Source organism: Cryptosporidium ubiquitum, assembly GCF_001865345.1.
Source record: "Cryptosporidium ubiquitum isolate 39726 chromosome Unknown contig_1, whole genome shotgun sequence".
NCBI classification, from domain to species: domain Eukaryota; phylum Apicomplexa; class Conoidasida; order Eucoccidiorida; family Cryptosporidiidae; genus Cryptosporidium; species Cryptosporidium ubiquitum.
In genome coordinates this window covers 412,318-427,192 of record NW_021639816.1, presented here as the reverse complement: position 1 = coordinate 427,192, position 14,875 = coordinate 412,318, and the positions used below count along the sequence as shown (strand labels likewise).

General features: G+C 35.4%; 7 protein-coding genes across 7 annotated transcripts; 2 read left to right on the top strand and 5 right to left on the bottom strand.

The window, feature by feature from the left end:
* Positions 1–614: 614 nt before the first annotated feature.
* On the bottom strand, positions 615–2,897 carry cubi_02847 (threonyl-tRNA synthetase; the record flags this gene model as incomplete). The annotated part of the gene is made up of 1 exon (XM_029019858.1): positions 615–2,897. One exon carries the CDS (start codon positions 2,895–2,897, stop codon positions 615–617), a length of 2,283 nt encoding a protein of 760 aa, XP_028875265.1.
* A 1,033-nt stretch (positions 2,898–3,930) lies between these two features.
* cubi_02846 (histone H2B) lies at positions 3,931–4,326 on the top strand (the record flags this gene model as incomplete). The annotated part of the gene is made up of 1 exon (XM_029019857.1): positions 3,931–4,326. The coding sequence occupies one exon, from the start codon at positions 3,931–3,933 to the stop codon at positions 4,324–4,326; it is 396 nt and encodes a 131-aa protein (XP_028875264.1).
* A 763-nt stretch (positions 4,327–5,089) lies between these two features.
* cubi_02845 (uncharacterized protein) lies at positions 5,090–5,618 on the bottom strand (the record flags this gene model as incomplete). The annotated part of the gene is made up of 4 exons (XM_029019856.1): positions 5,090–5,137; positions 5,242–5,326; positions 5,396–5,445; positions 5,535–5,618. The coding sequence occupies 4 exons, from the start codon at positions 5,616–5,618 to the stop codon at positions 5,090–5,092; spliced, it is 267 nt and encodes an 88-aa protein (XP_028875263.1).
* Positions 5,619–6,175: 557 nt separating this feature from the next.
* cubi_02844 (meiotic recombination protein DMC1-like protein) lies at positions 6,176–7,204 on the top strand (the record flags this gene model as incomplete). Its single annotated transcript, XM_029019855.1, has 1 exon — positions 6,176–7,204. One exon carries the CDS (start codon positions 6,176–6,178, stop codon positions 7,202–7,204), a length of 1,029 nt encoding a protein of 342 aa, XP_028875262.1.
* Positions 7,205–7,304: 100 nt separating this feature from the next.
* On the bottom strand, positions 7,305–8,227 carry cubi_02843 (Rab7 GTPase; the record flags this gene model as incomplete). Its single annotated transcript, XM_029019854.1, has 2 exons — positions 7,305–7,754; positions 8,030–8,227. 2 exons carry the CDS (start codon positions 8,225–8,227, stop codon positions 7,305–7,307), a joined length of 648 nt encoding a protein of 215 aa, XP_028875261.1.
* A 257-nt stretch (positions 8,228–8,484) lies between these two features.
* On the bottom strand, positions 8,485–12,082 carry cubi_02842 (RAN binding protein; the record flags this gene model as incomplete). The annotated part of the gene is made up of 2 exons (XM_029019853.1): positions 8,485–11,890; positions 12,024–12,082. 2 exons carry the CDS (start codon positions 12,080–12,082, stop codon positions 8,485–8,487), a joined length of 3,465 nt encoding a protein of 1,154 aa, XP_028875260.1.
* A 799-nt stretch (positions 12,083–12,881) lies between these two features.
* On the bottom strand, positions 12,882–13,893 carry cubi_02841 (STOP repeat-containing protein; the record flags this gene model as incomplete). Its single annotated transcript, XM_029019852.1, has 2 exons — positions 12,882–13,577; positions 13,870–13,893. The coding sequence occupies 2 exons, from the start codon at positions 13,891–13,893 to the stop codon at positions 12,882–12,884; spliced, it is 720 nt and encodes a 239-aa protein (XP_028875259.1).
* Between the last annotated feature and the right edge of the window lie 982 nt (positions 13,894–14,875).

Here is a 14,875-nt window from a genome sequence, read left to right as displayed (position 1 = left end):
AGGAAATTTACAAAACCTAATAAATCAATAATCGAAGAATAGATTTTCACAATTAAATTGGGTTATTTTGCTTGAAATGCGTATCCTTTGAATGATTTTTCTTTAAAAAAAATTTAAAATATATTTGAATCCCAAATTTTGTTCTTTATAACTCCTTTTCTCCATTAATTTTTCATTAATTACATTCAATCTTTTTGTTTAATTAAATTATTCATTTTTGTCATTATAGACATGACGGATTGCAACGTAACTTGCAAGCGTCATGTGGACGCAAATTGCATGCATTAATAACATGCAGTTTTGCAAAACAGATACAGGGGTGTGTGTGTGACAGAGATATAAATGAATAACAAAATATGGTTTAAATAAAGGGATTAAAGACGAGTAACGGAAGATCAGAATTAAGAATGAGACAAGAAAATGGGTCAGATTAAGATATTGGGGGAGGTAGAGGGGAAGAGATAAATTTTATTAAATAGACGACTGGGACGAAGCTAAGTTGGAAACATACTAAAAAAAATGATTCAAAATTTTGATTGTAAAATGAGAAACTCCAGAATATGGATATGAGAGCTTCATTTTATTTTAAGAAAAAGAAACAGGTGCTTGGTTTATTAACCAGAAAGGTTTGAATCAATACTTGATGGGAATCCCATAGAAGAGAATTTAAGAATAACTTCATCCAAAGTAAGAACTTCTTGAGGAACACTGACATCCCTACAACGGAGAGTAACTTTTTTGTCTCTAGCCTCATTCTCACCAATAACAAGCATGTAGTTCCACTGTAAAAGTTGAGATTCTCTAATTTTTTTATTGATGGTGGAAGCACTATAGTCTCCAGAAACGTCAAAACCTCGTCTGTTAAGTTCTTTTTCAACAGTTTTGGCATATTCAACAGTTTTTTCTGAAATCGAAAGAACGATGGCTTGTCTCGGAGAAAGCCAGAAAGGTAATTTCCCTCCAGTATGCTCAAGAATAACAGCAGACATTCTTTCTACGCTACCAAGAATTGCTCTGTGAATAATTACTGGTCTTTTATAACCTTGTTTGAGGGAGTTCTGGGCATTCTGATCAGCATTTTGGTGGGACAATTCCTGATTGGAGGATTCTTCTGAGATATTTTCGTCAGTTCTGTATTGAAGATTGAATCTAATTGGGAGCTGGAAGTCAAGTTGGATAGTTCCGCATTGATGTTGTCTTTTCAAAGCATCCCAAAGCATAATATCAATTTTTGGACCATAGAATGCTCCATCTCCGGGGTTTAGTTTCCATTTTTTCCCAGTTTTTTCCAAAGCAGACTTTAAGGCATTTTCTGCCTCTCTCCATTGTTCTTCAGTCCCCAAGTGTTCTTTTGGCATTGTACTAAGGAAAAGGTCAAATGTGAATCCTAATTGACCATATATAAAGAACAAGAAATCCAGAGCTTTAAATACTTCCTCTTGTATTTGTTCTGAAGTACAGAAAATATGTGCATCATCTTGTTGGAATCTTCTAACTCTAGTTAAACCATTTAAAGCACCTGAAAACTCATTTCTATGAAGAACCCCAAAATCAGATAGTCTAATGGGCAGTTGTCTATATGATGGATTTAGATGCTTGAACATAATACAATGGCCTGGACAATTCATTGGCTTCAGACCCCATTCCTTTTCTTCTACATCAAAAATGAACATATTTTCTTTGTAAGCAAAGTAGTGCCCTGAAGTCTTCCAAAGATCACAACTAAAAATGTTTGGAGTAATAACTTCAGTAAAATCACGAATTCTATATTCACTTCTAATAAATTCGATTAATTTATTGTAAAACCTTGCTCCTGCTGGGAGCCAGAAACACGATCCTGGTGATACATTTGTGTCAAAAAAGAATAATTGTAAGTTTAATCCTAGTAATCTGTGATCACGCTTTTTGGCTTCTTCCAGCATATGCAAGTACTCATCTAAGCGTTTCTTGTCTGGGAAAGATACACCATAAACTCTTTGTAATGCGTCATTTCCAGTATCACCAAGCCAGTTACAACCAGAGTTTTTTGTAACTTTAAAAGCCTTAACAATTCCTGTGTGAGGAATGTGAGGGCCTGTACATAAGTCTACGAATGACCCACATCTATATATTGTCGTTTGGGACCCATCAGGAATTTTTGACATGATCAATGAAACTTTAAATGGATTATCTTTAAAAAGTTCGAGTGCTTCTTCTTTATTACATTGTAATCTTTCAAATGGCTGTTTTTCAGAAATAATAGTTTTGGCACAATTTTCTATATCAGAATACTCAGTATTACTAACACTATGGGTTCCCATATATGAATCATAATAAAATCCTGGGTTTAAAGCTGGTCCAATAGTAACTTGTGCTCCATATTCATTTTCTAAACATTGACCAAGAATATGGGATGAGGAATGCCAGAAAACACCGCTACCCTCAATAGAATCAAATGTTAAGATCTCCAATTCACAATCTCCTTCTAATGGTCTGGTTGCATCCCAAAGTCTCCACCCATTGGCTTGATCTTCATCTTCATGTAATTGGCAACATGCTTCGTCATCTTCAATACCACGAACTTCATCATCTTCAATGTATGATGATTTACTATATCTGATTTTTGCCACAATACAATTTTCTGCTAATTTCTTTGAAATTTGCCTCGCAATTTCCATAGGAGATGTTTGGAACTTGATCCCATCTCTCTGGTCTCCATTTTGCAAAGTGATTTTAATTGGCTCGTTTTTTGAGGCCTTTTCTTGGAGTAATGCAATCTGCTTTTCATGTAAGGTTTTGAATAGTGAAAGACGCCTGTTTATGAATTCTGGTTTCTTCTCTACTTTAAATTCTCCCCCAATTTTTCCAATACTAGAGAGTGTTTTTTCCGTTCCTTTTTGAATTCTCTTTGGATCCATATTGAAAACCCGTTGTTATTACAATTTCTGAATTTGATTTAAGTATAATGTAATTAATAATATGTTCACAATATTAAATATCTCTATTTAAAAAAATATTTGAGCTATTCTTTTTTTATTTGGTTAATTATTTTAATTAAAATGAAAAAAGATATACCGCAAGATTTTAAGTTTAAAAATTAAATATAATTGAACTAAAAATAAGAATATATAAATAGCAAGATGGTTAATTCCGTTCTATTTAGATAATTGAATATTTTCTTCAGCCTTTCTTGCAGATAAGTCAAGATACCCACTTTTTAGTTCGATCTTAGCTTTTATTGATTTGTATTCTAGTTTCGTATACAGTAATAATGTATGTAATTAAATTTGTACAACTTAACAAGTCACACAACCACCATATAAATCATAGTTCTAGTGCTAAGATACCATGCATATCTTTTAATAAATAAGTATGTAGTAATAATGACAGTAATAATAATGATTAATTACAGTAAGATAAAAAAGAGAGTTGATTCACATAATAATATCGATTATAGTGTTTAGGCTATTTAAGAACTTAGCTAAATTGGTAGTCCAATTCAAAGAACAAATTTTAATATTATTAACGAAGGTCTTTAATATATATCTATTGTCTATATTGGAATTACCTGCATGCATGCAAATATGCGGGAAAACTTTTACAATTACATAAGTTAAGTGGACTACTTAATATAACTAATATTACATAAAATCGTATTCTAAATAAAGATTAGCTGGAAAAATTAAACAATTTAGTTCCAAAAGCAAATAGCTAATAATATAAAATTGTGCCTTAAAATATGAGTATATCAAAAAAGAAAAATAACAAATTCATCTTTAAACCCATTATTTTGCATGAATAGCATAAAATAGACAAAACACATAAAAACGAGTAAATGAGCAATTCCATGTGGGTATTTTAATATAATAGGCAGTTTGCCCGCGCTTTCCACTTAATAAAATAGGAAAATTTAGATATTAAGAATTTTTCTATTTGAATAATAAAATCGCCATGTCAGGAAAAAGTGGTAAATCAATTAAGGGGCCAGCTCAGAAGCAACAAGCAGCAAAGAAGACTGCTGGAAAGTCTCCAGCAGATGGTGGTAAGAGAAAGAGACGTAAGAGAACAGAATCTTTTGCTCTTTACATCTACAAGGTTTTAAAGCAAGTTCACCCAGAGACTGGTATTAGTAAGAAGAGTATGAGTATCATGAACTCTTTTATAAACGATGTTTTTGACCGTCTCTCAGCTGAAGCTGTCAAGTTGGTTCAGTATAACAAGAAGAGAACTTTATCTAGCAGAGAGGTTCAAACTTCAGTTAGACTAATGCTTCCAGGTGAGCTCTCAAAGCATGCAGTCTCTGAAGGAACTAAGGCTGTAACCAAGTACACTTCTGCTTCTGCTTAAATAGGAGGTATTTAATTATGAATTAGTTAAGAGCCTGAATTTAATAACTAATTACAAGAGCGAACATTTTGGGGATCATAGTTTTCTTAGGGTTTTACAGATAAATATTTAAATAAATATTGTATATATATATATATATATTTATTTATTTATTTATATCTATTACATGTGACCCATTTTGAGCAAGAAATTTGGATTGAACAGTACAATTTGCTGGTATTTTGGTTTTGGTATGAACATTTTAATAGCTTATAGAAAGAGGATATTTTATTTTTGAGTTACCCAAACCATTGTGCGAAATTATCTTTGCAAAAAGTTTAATAAAGTGAATTGTACCGATTATTTGAGTTCTTGGAGCTGGAATGCAGACTGTGCACCATTAAAGAAATGGTGGAGTAAGTTAATTACAATTATTTAATTGACTTTTGTTAGGTGAGGTTTTCAACTATGGTGTTATTTGCCGAAGTGAGTATTGCTTAATGGTTCAAATTTTCTTTTGTTCGTAAATTAGTTGTTAATTTTACATTTTCTTGGCAGAGCTTTCTTTTATTTCTCCCTTCGATTTTACCCATATCTTAACCTTAGGATTTTCGTTTGCATGCATTTTTGTAAATACGAGTCTTTTCAATTTCCGAATTAGTTGGCTAGAAATGCATGTAGGAGTGAAAGGGGTGGCTTTTGGTGAGAAAACTTAAAAAAAAAGAAAATTAAAAGAAAAGAATGAATTAAATTTATATATATTTTTAGAGTGTTATGGAATATTTCATTGGTTTGCCTGTTTTTGTTTGGATTCCCAGGATGCTTCTAGGTTCTAATAATAAGATTATGAAAATAACATTGAATTGGAGTGTGGGAGGCGGGAATTTTATTAAGGGAATATTCAAATATTTGTATTTTTTTTCGTGTAAAACTTACCTTCATTTTATTTAAAAGAGTTTTTAAATCGTCTAATTCCTGTTGAAGTTGTGATTTGAGAGAAGATTTAGTATTTAGGATAAACCTATATATAGTTGATTAAAGGATCTCAAAGTAAAATTGATTTGTTTGAGTGCCTTGATAACTAACTTACATCCTAGAAACTTCTCTGTAGACTTTTTCGTCATCTTTAATACTATCAATCTAAAAAGATTCGACGCAAAAAAAGTTCATATTTCAAATAATATTTAGAATAAGCGGTTCTAAAATATAAAACAATCGATTATACTTACAGACTGAATTGCTGCTTCTTTGGACTTAATGGCAAAGGTTGTCTTAACAATTCTGTTTTGGAGCATAAGTTGGTGTTGGTCCATTTTAGCAGTATATATAAAGACAATCAAAGAAATTTAAATTGCGGTTTTGAGAAATATATAAGAATCAGGGGGATTTCTTTCCAAGAGGGTAAGCAGCTTATTTTAGAACTTAATGTAAAAACTATACATTAAGAAGGGGAGGGGGGGACAAAATGGTCAGCGCGCGCAAGTACTATAATTTTGCATTGAAACATGTTAATTGGATTGTTTGAGAACGAAGATTTTAAGGTTATATTTAGGTTTTTTAAACAAGATTAAGGGATTTATAACCTGAAACATATAATCAAAAAATTCTAATATGGGTTATTATTTTTTTTACTTAAGAATCATTTATATTTGGTTTGATTAATAATTAGTATGAATTACAGTTAATACATATACAATTTTTCGCCATCCTAATAAAATAGTTGTTTTACCGGTATTGCATAAATCACTGCATGCAAATTTGACTATAATCCGAGGATTTCTTGATAAATGGATGGCAGTGCATGCGTTAATTAAAAGGTTTTCAATTAAATTAATTAATTGAAAAAAGGAGGGAAAATAGTTAAATTAAAATGAGTACTTTTTGTCAGTCAAAATCAGTAGCTAAACAAGTCTCTGCTAAAGGATCCGAAGAAGAGGCATTTGTAGAGATTGACAAATTACAGTCAGCAGGAATAAATGTTGCAGATATTAATAAGTTGAAAACTGCAGGATTATGCACTGTATTAAGTATAATCCAGGCAACCAAAAAGGAATTATGTAACATTAAAGGTCTTTCTGAAGCAAAAGTTGAGAAAATTGTGGAGGCAGCACAAAAGTTGGATCAGTCATCAAGTTTTCAGTCTGGTAGTGAGGTAATGAGCAGAAGACAAAATATTTTGAGAATCACAACAGGAAGTGAACAGTTTGATAAGATGTTGATGGGTGGATTTGAAAGTATGTGTATTACAGAAATTTTTGGTGAGAACAGATGTGGAAAAACTCAGATTTGCCATACACTATGTGTGGCCGCACAGCTTCCTTTGGAAATGAACGGAGGTAATGGAAAGGTTTGTTTTATCGATACTGAGGGTACTTTCAGGCCAGAAAGAATTGTGAAGATAGCAGAAAGATTTGGCGTGCAAGGTGATGCTGCTTTGGACAATATTATGTATGCGAGAGCATACACTCATGAGCATTTGAATCAGCTGATTAGCGCAGCAGCAGGAAAAATGATAGAGGAAAAGTTCGCACTCTTAATTGTAGATTCTATTATCGCACTATTCAGAACTGAATTTTCGGGAAGAGGGGAGTTAGCAGAAAGGCAACAAATTTTGAATAAAACATTAAGTAAGCTGAATAAATTGGCCGATCAATTTAATATTGCGATAGTAATGACAAATCATGTCATGGCAGATCCTGCAGGAGGGATGAGCTTTATGCCAAATGTTGCAAAGCCTGTCGGCGGGCATGTAATTGGTCATGCCTCACATGTAAGGCTTAGTTTAAGAAAAGGTAAGGGCGAACAAAGAGTATGCAAAGTTTATGGCTCTCCGCATCTACCAGAGTCTGAGTGCGTAATTCAGCTTTCAGATGGAGGAATCATTGACCCGATTGACTAAGTGGAATTAAAGGTTGGGTGGATGGATTGATAAAGCAAAGAAAAAAACTAGTATTTCTTTTCTCTCCTTTTCTTACCAAATATTTGGTCTTATGAATTATCTAGCAAGAACAACCCCCAAATCCGATTTCTTGGTGTTGTTGGTTATTATTATTAAGAGTTAATGGCTCTGGAATGTAAACTTGATCTTCAGATGTTTCTCTATAAAGTGCTCTGCGACCAATTTCCTCAAATGCAGCATCTACATTGGTTGCGTTTTTTGCAGAGGTTTCAAAATATTCAATGTTTTTGGATTTGCACCATGCTGAAGCTTTTTGGGAGCTAACTTTTCTAGATTTCTGATCAAGATCCAACTTATTCCCCAACACAACAAAAGGAAAAGAATTTGGATCTTTTGGAGTTGCTTGAATTAAAAACTCTTCTCTCCAAGCATCCAGGCCTTCAAAGGACTTTGGATTTGTCATGTCATAAACTAATGCACAACAATCCGCTCCTCTATAAAAAGCTACTCCTAAAGATTGAAATCTTTCTTGGCCAGCTGTATCCCAGATCTAAAAGAAAAATTAATTCAAATTCATTATTCAATATTCAGAGTTAATCAATCAATTAATAATCATCCACGAGCTGAAGATCATCAACTAGCTATATTCTTTAAATATATATAGTACATATATTAAAAAGCATGCGCCAGAGACTCCAATCTGTAGAATATTTGACCCAAAAATCCTATTATTCATCATCACAAATCTAACTCATTAGCCTCTTTTATCTAGTTCTCTTTTTGAAGTCTCATTTTCTGATCACAGCTCGCTTCTTATTCACTTACCTGCAAAGTCACAAGTTTATTGTCGATTATTATGTCTTTTGTCAGAAAATCTGCCCCAATTGTGGCCTTGTACTGAGTCGAAAATTTACTATTTACATATTGGTTCATTAAAGAAGTCTTCCCAACACCACTATCTCCCAAAATAATCACTTTGAGAAGCACTCTCTTACGATTTGATTTACTCTGGACCATCGACATCCTTCCCCAATCTATCAAACAACCTAAAATCAAAAAAATACAAAATAGCCTTTAATATTTCCTATTACTTTTCTAATTTTTTTTTTAAGCCTTAGAAAATTAAAATAATACTTGCTCACAGGATTTTATTTTATTTTTCCCTACTCTACTAATTCCGACTCGACGTAGTTTCCCGCCCATTATGTAAATATGAGGAATACATGTGCATGCATACATACAAGTATTGCAAATCAAAGCAAAAATTCCTAGGCTGTGTTTTAAAGAGAATTGGAACGAATTGAGTGGGCAAAGAAATGGAGATTTCTTGTAAAAGCGTCTTTGCTAACTGCTGAAAGGGTTCCATCCGTCCCTTTAAGAAGGTCTTGGATGAGGGCTTGGTACTTGGCCTTCTTCTCGTCAATTTGTTGGTTAATAAGCTGCTGTTGGATATTTTGGAATTCATTACTGAACAGAAGAATCATTCCTAACAGAGACCTTGAGAAAGTCCAAGTACTGAGATCACCGGTGGTGATTAAATTAAACATTAGTTGCATTATTCTAATCAAAGCATTGGGTTGTTCAGTCATAAACCTATATACAGCTTTTCCTTCAGGGGTGGAGCCTTGAGAGCTTAAGGAAGGACTTCCTCCTCCCTGGAGACCTCCACCAAGCTCACAATTCATGTTATCGTTATTTCTCGAAATTCCCATTCCGTTTGGAAGGACTATCCTTTCTTTCTCAAGAGTCGTGAAAATGAAGCTAACGAAGTGATCCAGAGTCGCACAGCAAGCAAGGAGGACTACATTGTCAACGGCACACAGACCCGATTCAATTGAGTAACAGATGGTTGCAAGGTTCTGTGGCTCTAAGGAAGTTATGAAGGTAGACATGAAGCACCTGGTGGCCAGTTCCAAGAATTCGTAATAGGATTTCAGACTCTTGATATAAGACTGTAGATCATGTTCAGGAATTACCAGGCACATTCTACAGGCAAGCTGAAGAGCATTTTCTAAAGACTGGTCTTGGTAAACCTCAAAGACACCAAAATTAGTATATCCTCCAGATAAAGCATGACAGAGCATAGCCAGCGTTGTAGCCAGGCCCTTGTACTTTTCTTTATAAATGTTTTGGAAGGAGGAGTCAGGCTTAGAGAGGATTCTAGAACCATATGTACAAATTAAAGAAGAGACTTCTTTAAATAAGAGAATACCATTTGGAGAAGCTTTGTCAAAGTTGATTCTCTGAGATTTGTTGTCTACAAACTCAGACATAAACTTAAGTAGAGCATTCATTACATCAGAATCCTCCCAAAGTTTGTCTGCTGCCCAAGTGAAAAGGTGAATTCTGCTTTGTCCGAGTTGTTTGGGTCGGTTAACCAGCCAATTGAATAATTGGTTATAGCTTTCAGCGCCTACACAGGCCATGCAAATGCCTCTTAAGTCTCTGGCCAGGGCCATCAATGGAATTTTGAACTGTACAATGTTATATCCACCGCCATTGGAAGAAGAGTTATTTCCAAGAATAATTTCGTCCCATATTAAAGTAAAGACCTTCTCTAAAGGTTTCATGAAGTCTTCAAAAGTTGTAATAGGCTGTGTTCCAGGTTCCTCCTCCTTAGAGTCCAAGAATAAAAGCTTTGAAAGTGTGAAATAGTAAGAAGTCCTGTGTCTTCCATACCTTGGATTATTCAGGAAAGCAAACTCAGGAGAGGCATGGTTGCAGAGTATCTTCTTCACCTGCTCATTTTTGAGGAGAAGTCGTCCTGAGACTATCAAATGGGTGGTCCTGTCTGTGTACTGGACAATTGAGATTCCGGCCACTAATTCGTGGAAGAGAGAAAGGGTCTTTTGAACTACACTCTCCATGTTACTTTTGGTCTGTAGATTTCTCCCAATTTTGCTGATTATAAGGCTTAATACATCATCATCGGATTGGACGCCGAGTATAGATGCCAAAGTGGCATCCTCAGTCTCAGGTTGTATGAATTGTTTGGCGTAGTCTCCAAGGCAAACTTTTCTAAACTGCTCCAGGAAATAGAGATAGGCTAGCTCCAGAGATTCAGGAGTTTCAGCAAGTTGGTCAGTTTGTTGGGAAAGCCCAAATACTAGTCTGGCAAGTTTCCCATTTAGAACATGATGTGAGACCTGGTTCTTTTGATCAGGTCTACTAGTTCCCGATGAGGAAGAGGAGCCAGGAAGTAAGGGTCTTCTGAGCTTAATGCTGTGTCCCCCTATTAAAGCTCCGTGCATATAAACACACCAAGTGATCTGAGAAATAAAGCAATCTTGAGAGATGCTACCATTTTTAGCTGCATCAGTGACTTGTTCGAATAGTTGGACAATGAATTCCGCTGTTTCATGGTACTGACATCTGCTAAGCTGAGAAAGAACGTCTAGTTGTTCAGTTCTTGCAACTTCACTTTCTAGAGGATCTTCTACATCAGAGCCACGGGCAATGGCTTCAGCCAGCTTCATCCTACTTTGGATGAAAGTAACAGTTATATGGTGGATATATTTTTCAAGGTTCTGTGGAGCCCTGTCCCCTTGGTAAAGCAGAGGAATGACCATATGACTCCAAAGACCAAGGAGATAGTGTTTACTGTTTGGCAAGACGCTCCACTCCTCCAATGACTTAATAGTAAAGTTGTAAACTTGGTCTATCCAAAGTCCAAATGCCTCAGATGACGAGAGCTCTGTGAGCTGATTCGCTGTGTTGAGCTTTCCCAAAAGTCTGCAAAGTTCGTGATAGCAACTCTCGTGTTCAAGACCCATCTTGGTTTGAATGATCCCAGCAGTACCGGTCATAAGAGCTGCCAAAGAACGGGTTCTGTCAGCCTGGGTAGGAAAGAAGGATCTTCTGACTGAAGAGTAGAGGATGAGACACTGAAGACAGATAGAGGCACAGTCAGGCATGGGACTGTTTGGTGAGCAACACTTGGCATAAATGTCAAAGAAAATGATAGGTATATATTCCTCTCTGAGGATAGTCCAGGAGTGGGGTATCATGACGGTGTTCTGCTCTTCAGATGTCTCATCTGGAACTGTACCCATAAAGTCATAAGAAAGGCAACAGAGGGTTAATTGGAGGACCTGACGAAGAAGTCTATATTCTTCGTGTTGGTTTGACACAGAGACACTACCTAAGTGAAATTGGCGAAGAGTTTTGATTGCGATCTGGAATATCACTGGGAGAGAGGTATCTCTGAAGAGTATTGCAGCTCTTCTGTATTTGGCAAAATATAACCCCGTGGATGTTTGCATCTCTTGAGTCAAAGTTGTGAATATGATAAGACCAATAATCCAATGAGGAGTGGAAGCACTGAGAAATTGGCCAACTTGATCAGTAATTGTAGGTCTGGGAGAGAGGGAATCAAGAAGGCCGAATTTAACTAGCTGAGCCAAAAGACGTACATAGTGGCCGACCAAATAGGGAGCTGAACGTAGCATATCAGGGCCGCACTTATACAGGTAATTCAGTAGAAATGTTTTGGTTTCCTCCTTCTGGTTATCTGGAATTTGAGCCCAACAAGACGTGAAGAGCTTAGAAAGTCCAGTTGCAGCAAACATTAAGGCGTGGGGATTGCTGCTCTGGGCAAGCAGAGCTTGGAGCTGAGTCAGACATCCAAGATTACATGTCAGGGGAAGCAAAACCTCATGAGCCTGCTTCTGCTGATTAACATCTCCCCTACAAGTTCAATTGAAAAAAAATTAGGAATAAAAGTTAAATACAGCAAGAATTTACAAGATCTCCTTTTGGCAAGAGCCGAAGCCCCACATTTATAGCTCTTATCCGCTCATGCCCGTCACAATAAACTTACCCATAGAAAGACTCACACAGCCCTTCTAGCTGTGAAAGTTGACTCGGATCTAAGGACATCACAAATCCTTCCGCTTAGCGAATTAATTATTAACTTAATTGTTCGCTTCCAAAGTTGTCCTATTTCCCTCTTTTTTTTTCAGCTTTATTGTGAGGGGTCGTGGCGCCTAAAATTTGCTCACGTATGTCTAGTCAATTAAATAAAGACCTGTTCAAATTCCTAGGAAAAAATAAATAAATTACTATATGGAGCAGAGTGAGTAGACTAGAAAGGATAGGAGAACTGGATAATTTGAGGATTAAAGATTGGAAGGCTGTTTTTATGCTGATGTTTGTGGAGTTTGTAAAGTTTTTGAGAAGAGAAGGCAAAATTAGCCTGTAAAACTCCAAAGTGAGGAAGTGAAGAAATAGTGATTTATTTAGTTTGTGTTTGTGTGTGTAAATGCACAAATTTTAAATTTCTCATTAGAGGTTTTCTCTGAGTCACAGGGGAAGAAAGAGAATAAGAGGGGTATATTTGCATGCAAACACCACCTTTGGTAGTTTCCTATAGTTTCAACAAAATTATATACTACGATAATCACTCCAAATGTGTAATTGCATGCAAAAAAATAGTTTACATGCAAAAGTCAAAAAATAAATCCAAGAACAAATTGATTAATATCTAAGATATGTTGTACTACTGCACGGAGCTATAGTAGTTAGAAGATTAACTGGTTGAGAAGGTCATTTCAGAGACTAAATCAAAAGGGGAGCGAGGCTAAGCCAGATCTGCCGAAGTTCCCAATATCCTATTCTCTCACTTCTTTCTCCACGCCCCTTTTTCTGTTTTTTTCTTCTAGAAGTTTAATTGAAATATTTAGTACCAGTTCTTAGAGACTGAGTCCCAGAACATAGTGTGCCTACCAGGAGGAGGATGAGGAATGGGAGGAAGGAGACTAACGGGGCAAACTGGGGGTTGGACCCCTTGATAAGAGTTTCTGTAGACGGTCTCAAAGTTTCTATCCTCCTTGGATGGATTGTAAACTTCAGAAGGATTGACCACTTTTTTAGGAAGATCCCATTGTTGATAGTTTTCTCTGTATACCGAGTTGATTTTACCGTAAGGGGAGGAGACTACCTCCGGAGGTGGCTCAGGTTTCTTGAATTCCGGAAGTTCCCATTGTTTGTAGTTGCTTTTGTAACTGGTCATGAAATCACGGTTCTCAGGGGACTCTAAGAATTGTTCTGCTGGCCTAACCACCTTCTCTGGTAATTCCCACTTGCGGTAGTCCCTGTGATAGCTAGAGTCAGACTCAAAAGGAACGGACTTTGGTAGTTCCTCTGGAACTGGTTTTGGGAAAGTTGGTAGTTCCCACTGCTTAAAGTCTGTGTTATATGAACTCTCTGCTTGGAAAGAAACTGAATCCTGTAATGGACTCGGGCATACATGTTTGCCACATGTACACAATTCCTCTACTGACTTTCCCGGCTGACCGCTTGGAGACTTTGATCTACAATATTCATCCGGACATCTTCCAGTTCTTCTTCCTCTAGATAATATGTATTCTGATTTCTATATGTTAAGATTGTAAATTAGTTATTAAGTTAGTTATTGAGAGAGTTCAAATTTGCCTGTCGCTCGTCTTGTCCAATAGGACAAGGTTGGTGCATCTTGCTATTACTTTGAATGAAGAAGAGAACCCCTCACGGTCAGGCAAATAATCATACTCCCATATTTGCTGTTGGATACACCTGCTAAGCAGAATGCAGTGAAGAGAAAAAACCATAAACTCCAATGGTACTTTCTCTTCGGCTGAATATACTTATATGTTTCCTAGGTGTCCAGAAGCTTATGATTAACTTACCTCACTTTCTACAAAGGCTGACATTTCTGCTTTTAGCTACTCAAAAACCAAATAGTTTGTTTCAAAGATTAATAAAAGCTATTTTTGATCCAATTGTCACAAATAATGTTTATAATTTAAATCTTTTAAATTTTTCTCTTTAATATACTAAATTTTGTACTTATTTTTATATTAAATTACCTACTGGGTGAATAATATCACACACTTTATATACAAAGCAGCTTTCAAATAAAAAATAATTTGAGAATCCAAAAACTTGGAAAATCCTCTTTTTCCTGAAGTTCCTTTTTTATTTTATTCGTAGATGTTGAAAATTTAATCTTAAACTTTTAAGACCCCCAATTTACCTTCACCCTTGACCCAAAATGAATTAAAAACAAAAGTTTAACAACTCTCTCCTTTGATAACCTCTTTTTCTAGTTGGAATTCTATTTATTCACATTGAATTGTTGCCATATTTATCATTTTCATTTAGGTAAAGGTTCGGGACCATTCACCATTGAAAATGTCATTTTTAATACATTTCAAATATATTGTTATTTCGAATCCAGACGAATTTGGAAGCTCTTCTATCATTAACAATTTTTTTCTATTTCTCCCAATTTTATGAATTATTACATACAATTTTTACATATTCTCTAATTCTTGCTATTTTCCTTATTTTTTCCCAGTTTTTCAAAATTGACTCTACCGCCAACGCATGCAATTCTTTATTTTTGACCTACTTGCATAGTTTCTATGACGGTATTAAAATGTTGTCCACACACAGAGAAAATTTTCAAGCATTATTCGCATGTAAATATGCTCGTAATTTAGTAAATATTTGTTGGAGCGGAGAGAGGGTGGTTTCTAGTTTTAATAATTTGGCAAGTTGTAGAGAACAAAGTTTAGAATGAATTTAGAAATTGTAAGATGAGAAGAGAGATCATATTTTTCTCTTCCATACTAGTATCATAAGAAATAACTTGGCCAAAGAACAACTTTTTTTTGAAAACTTGTATTGTTT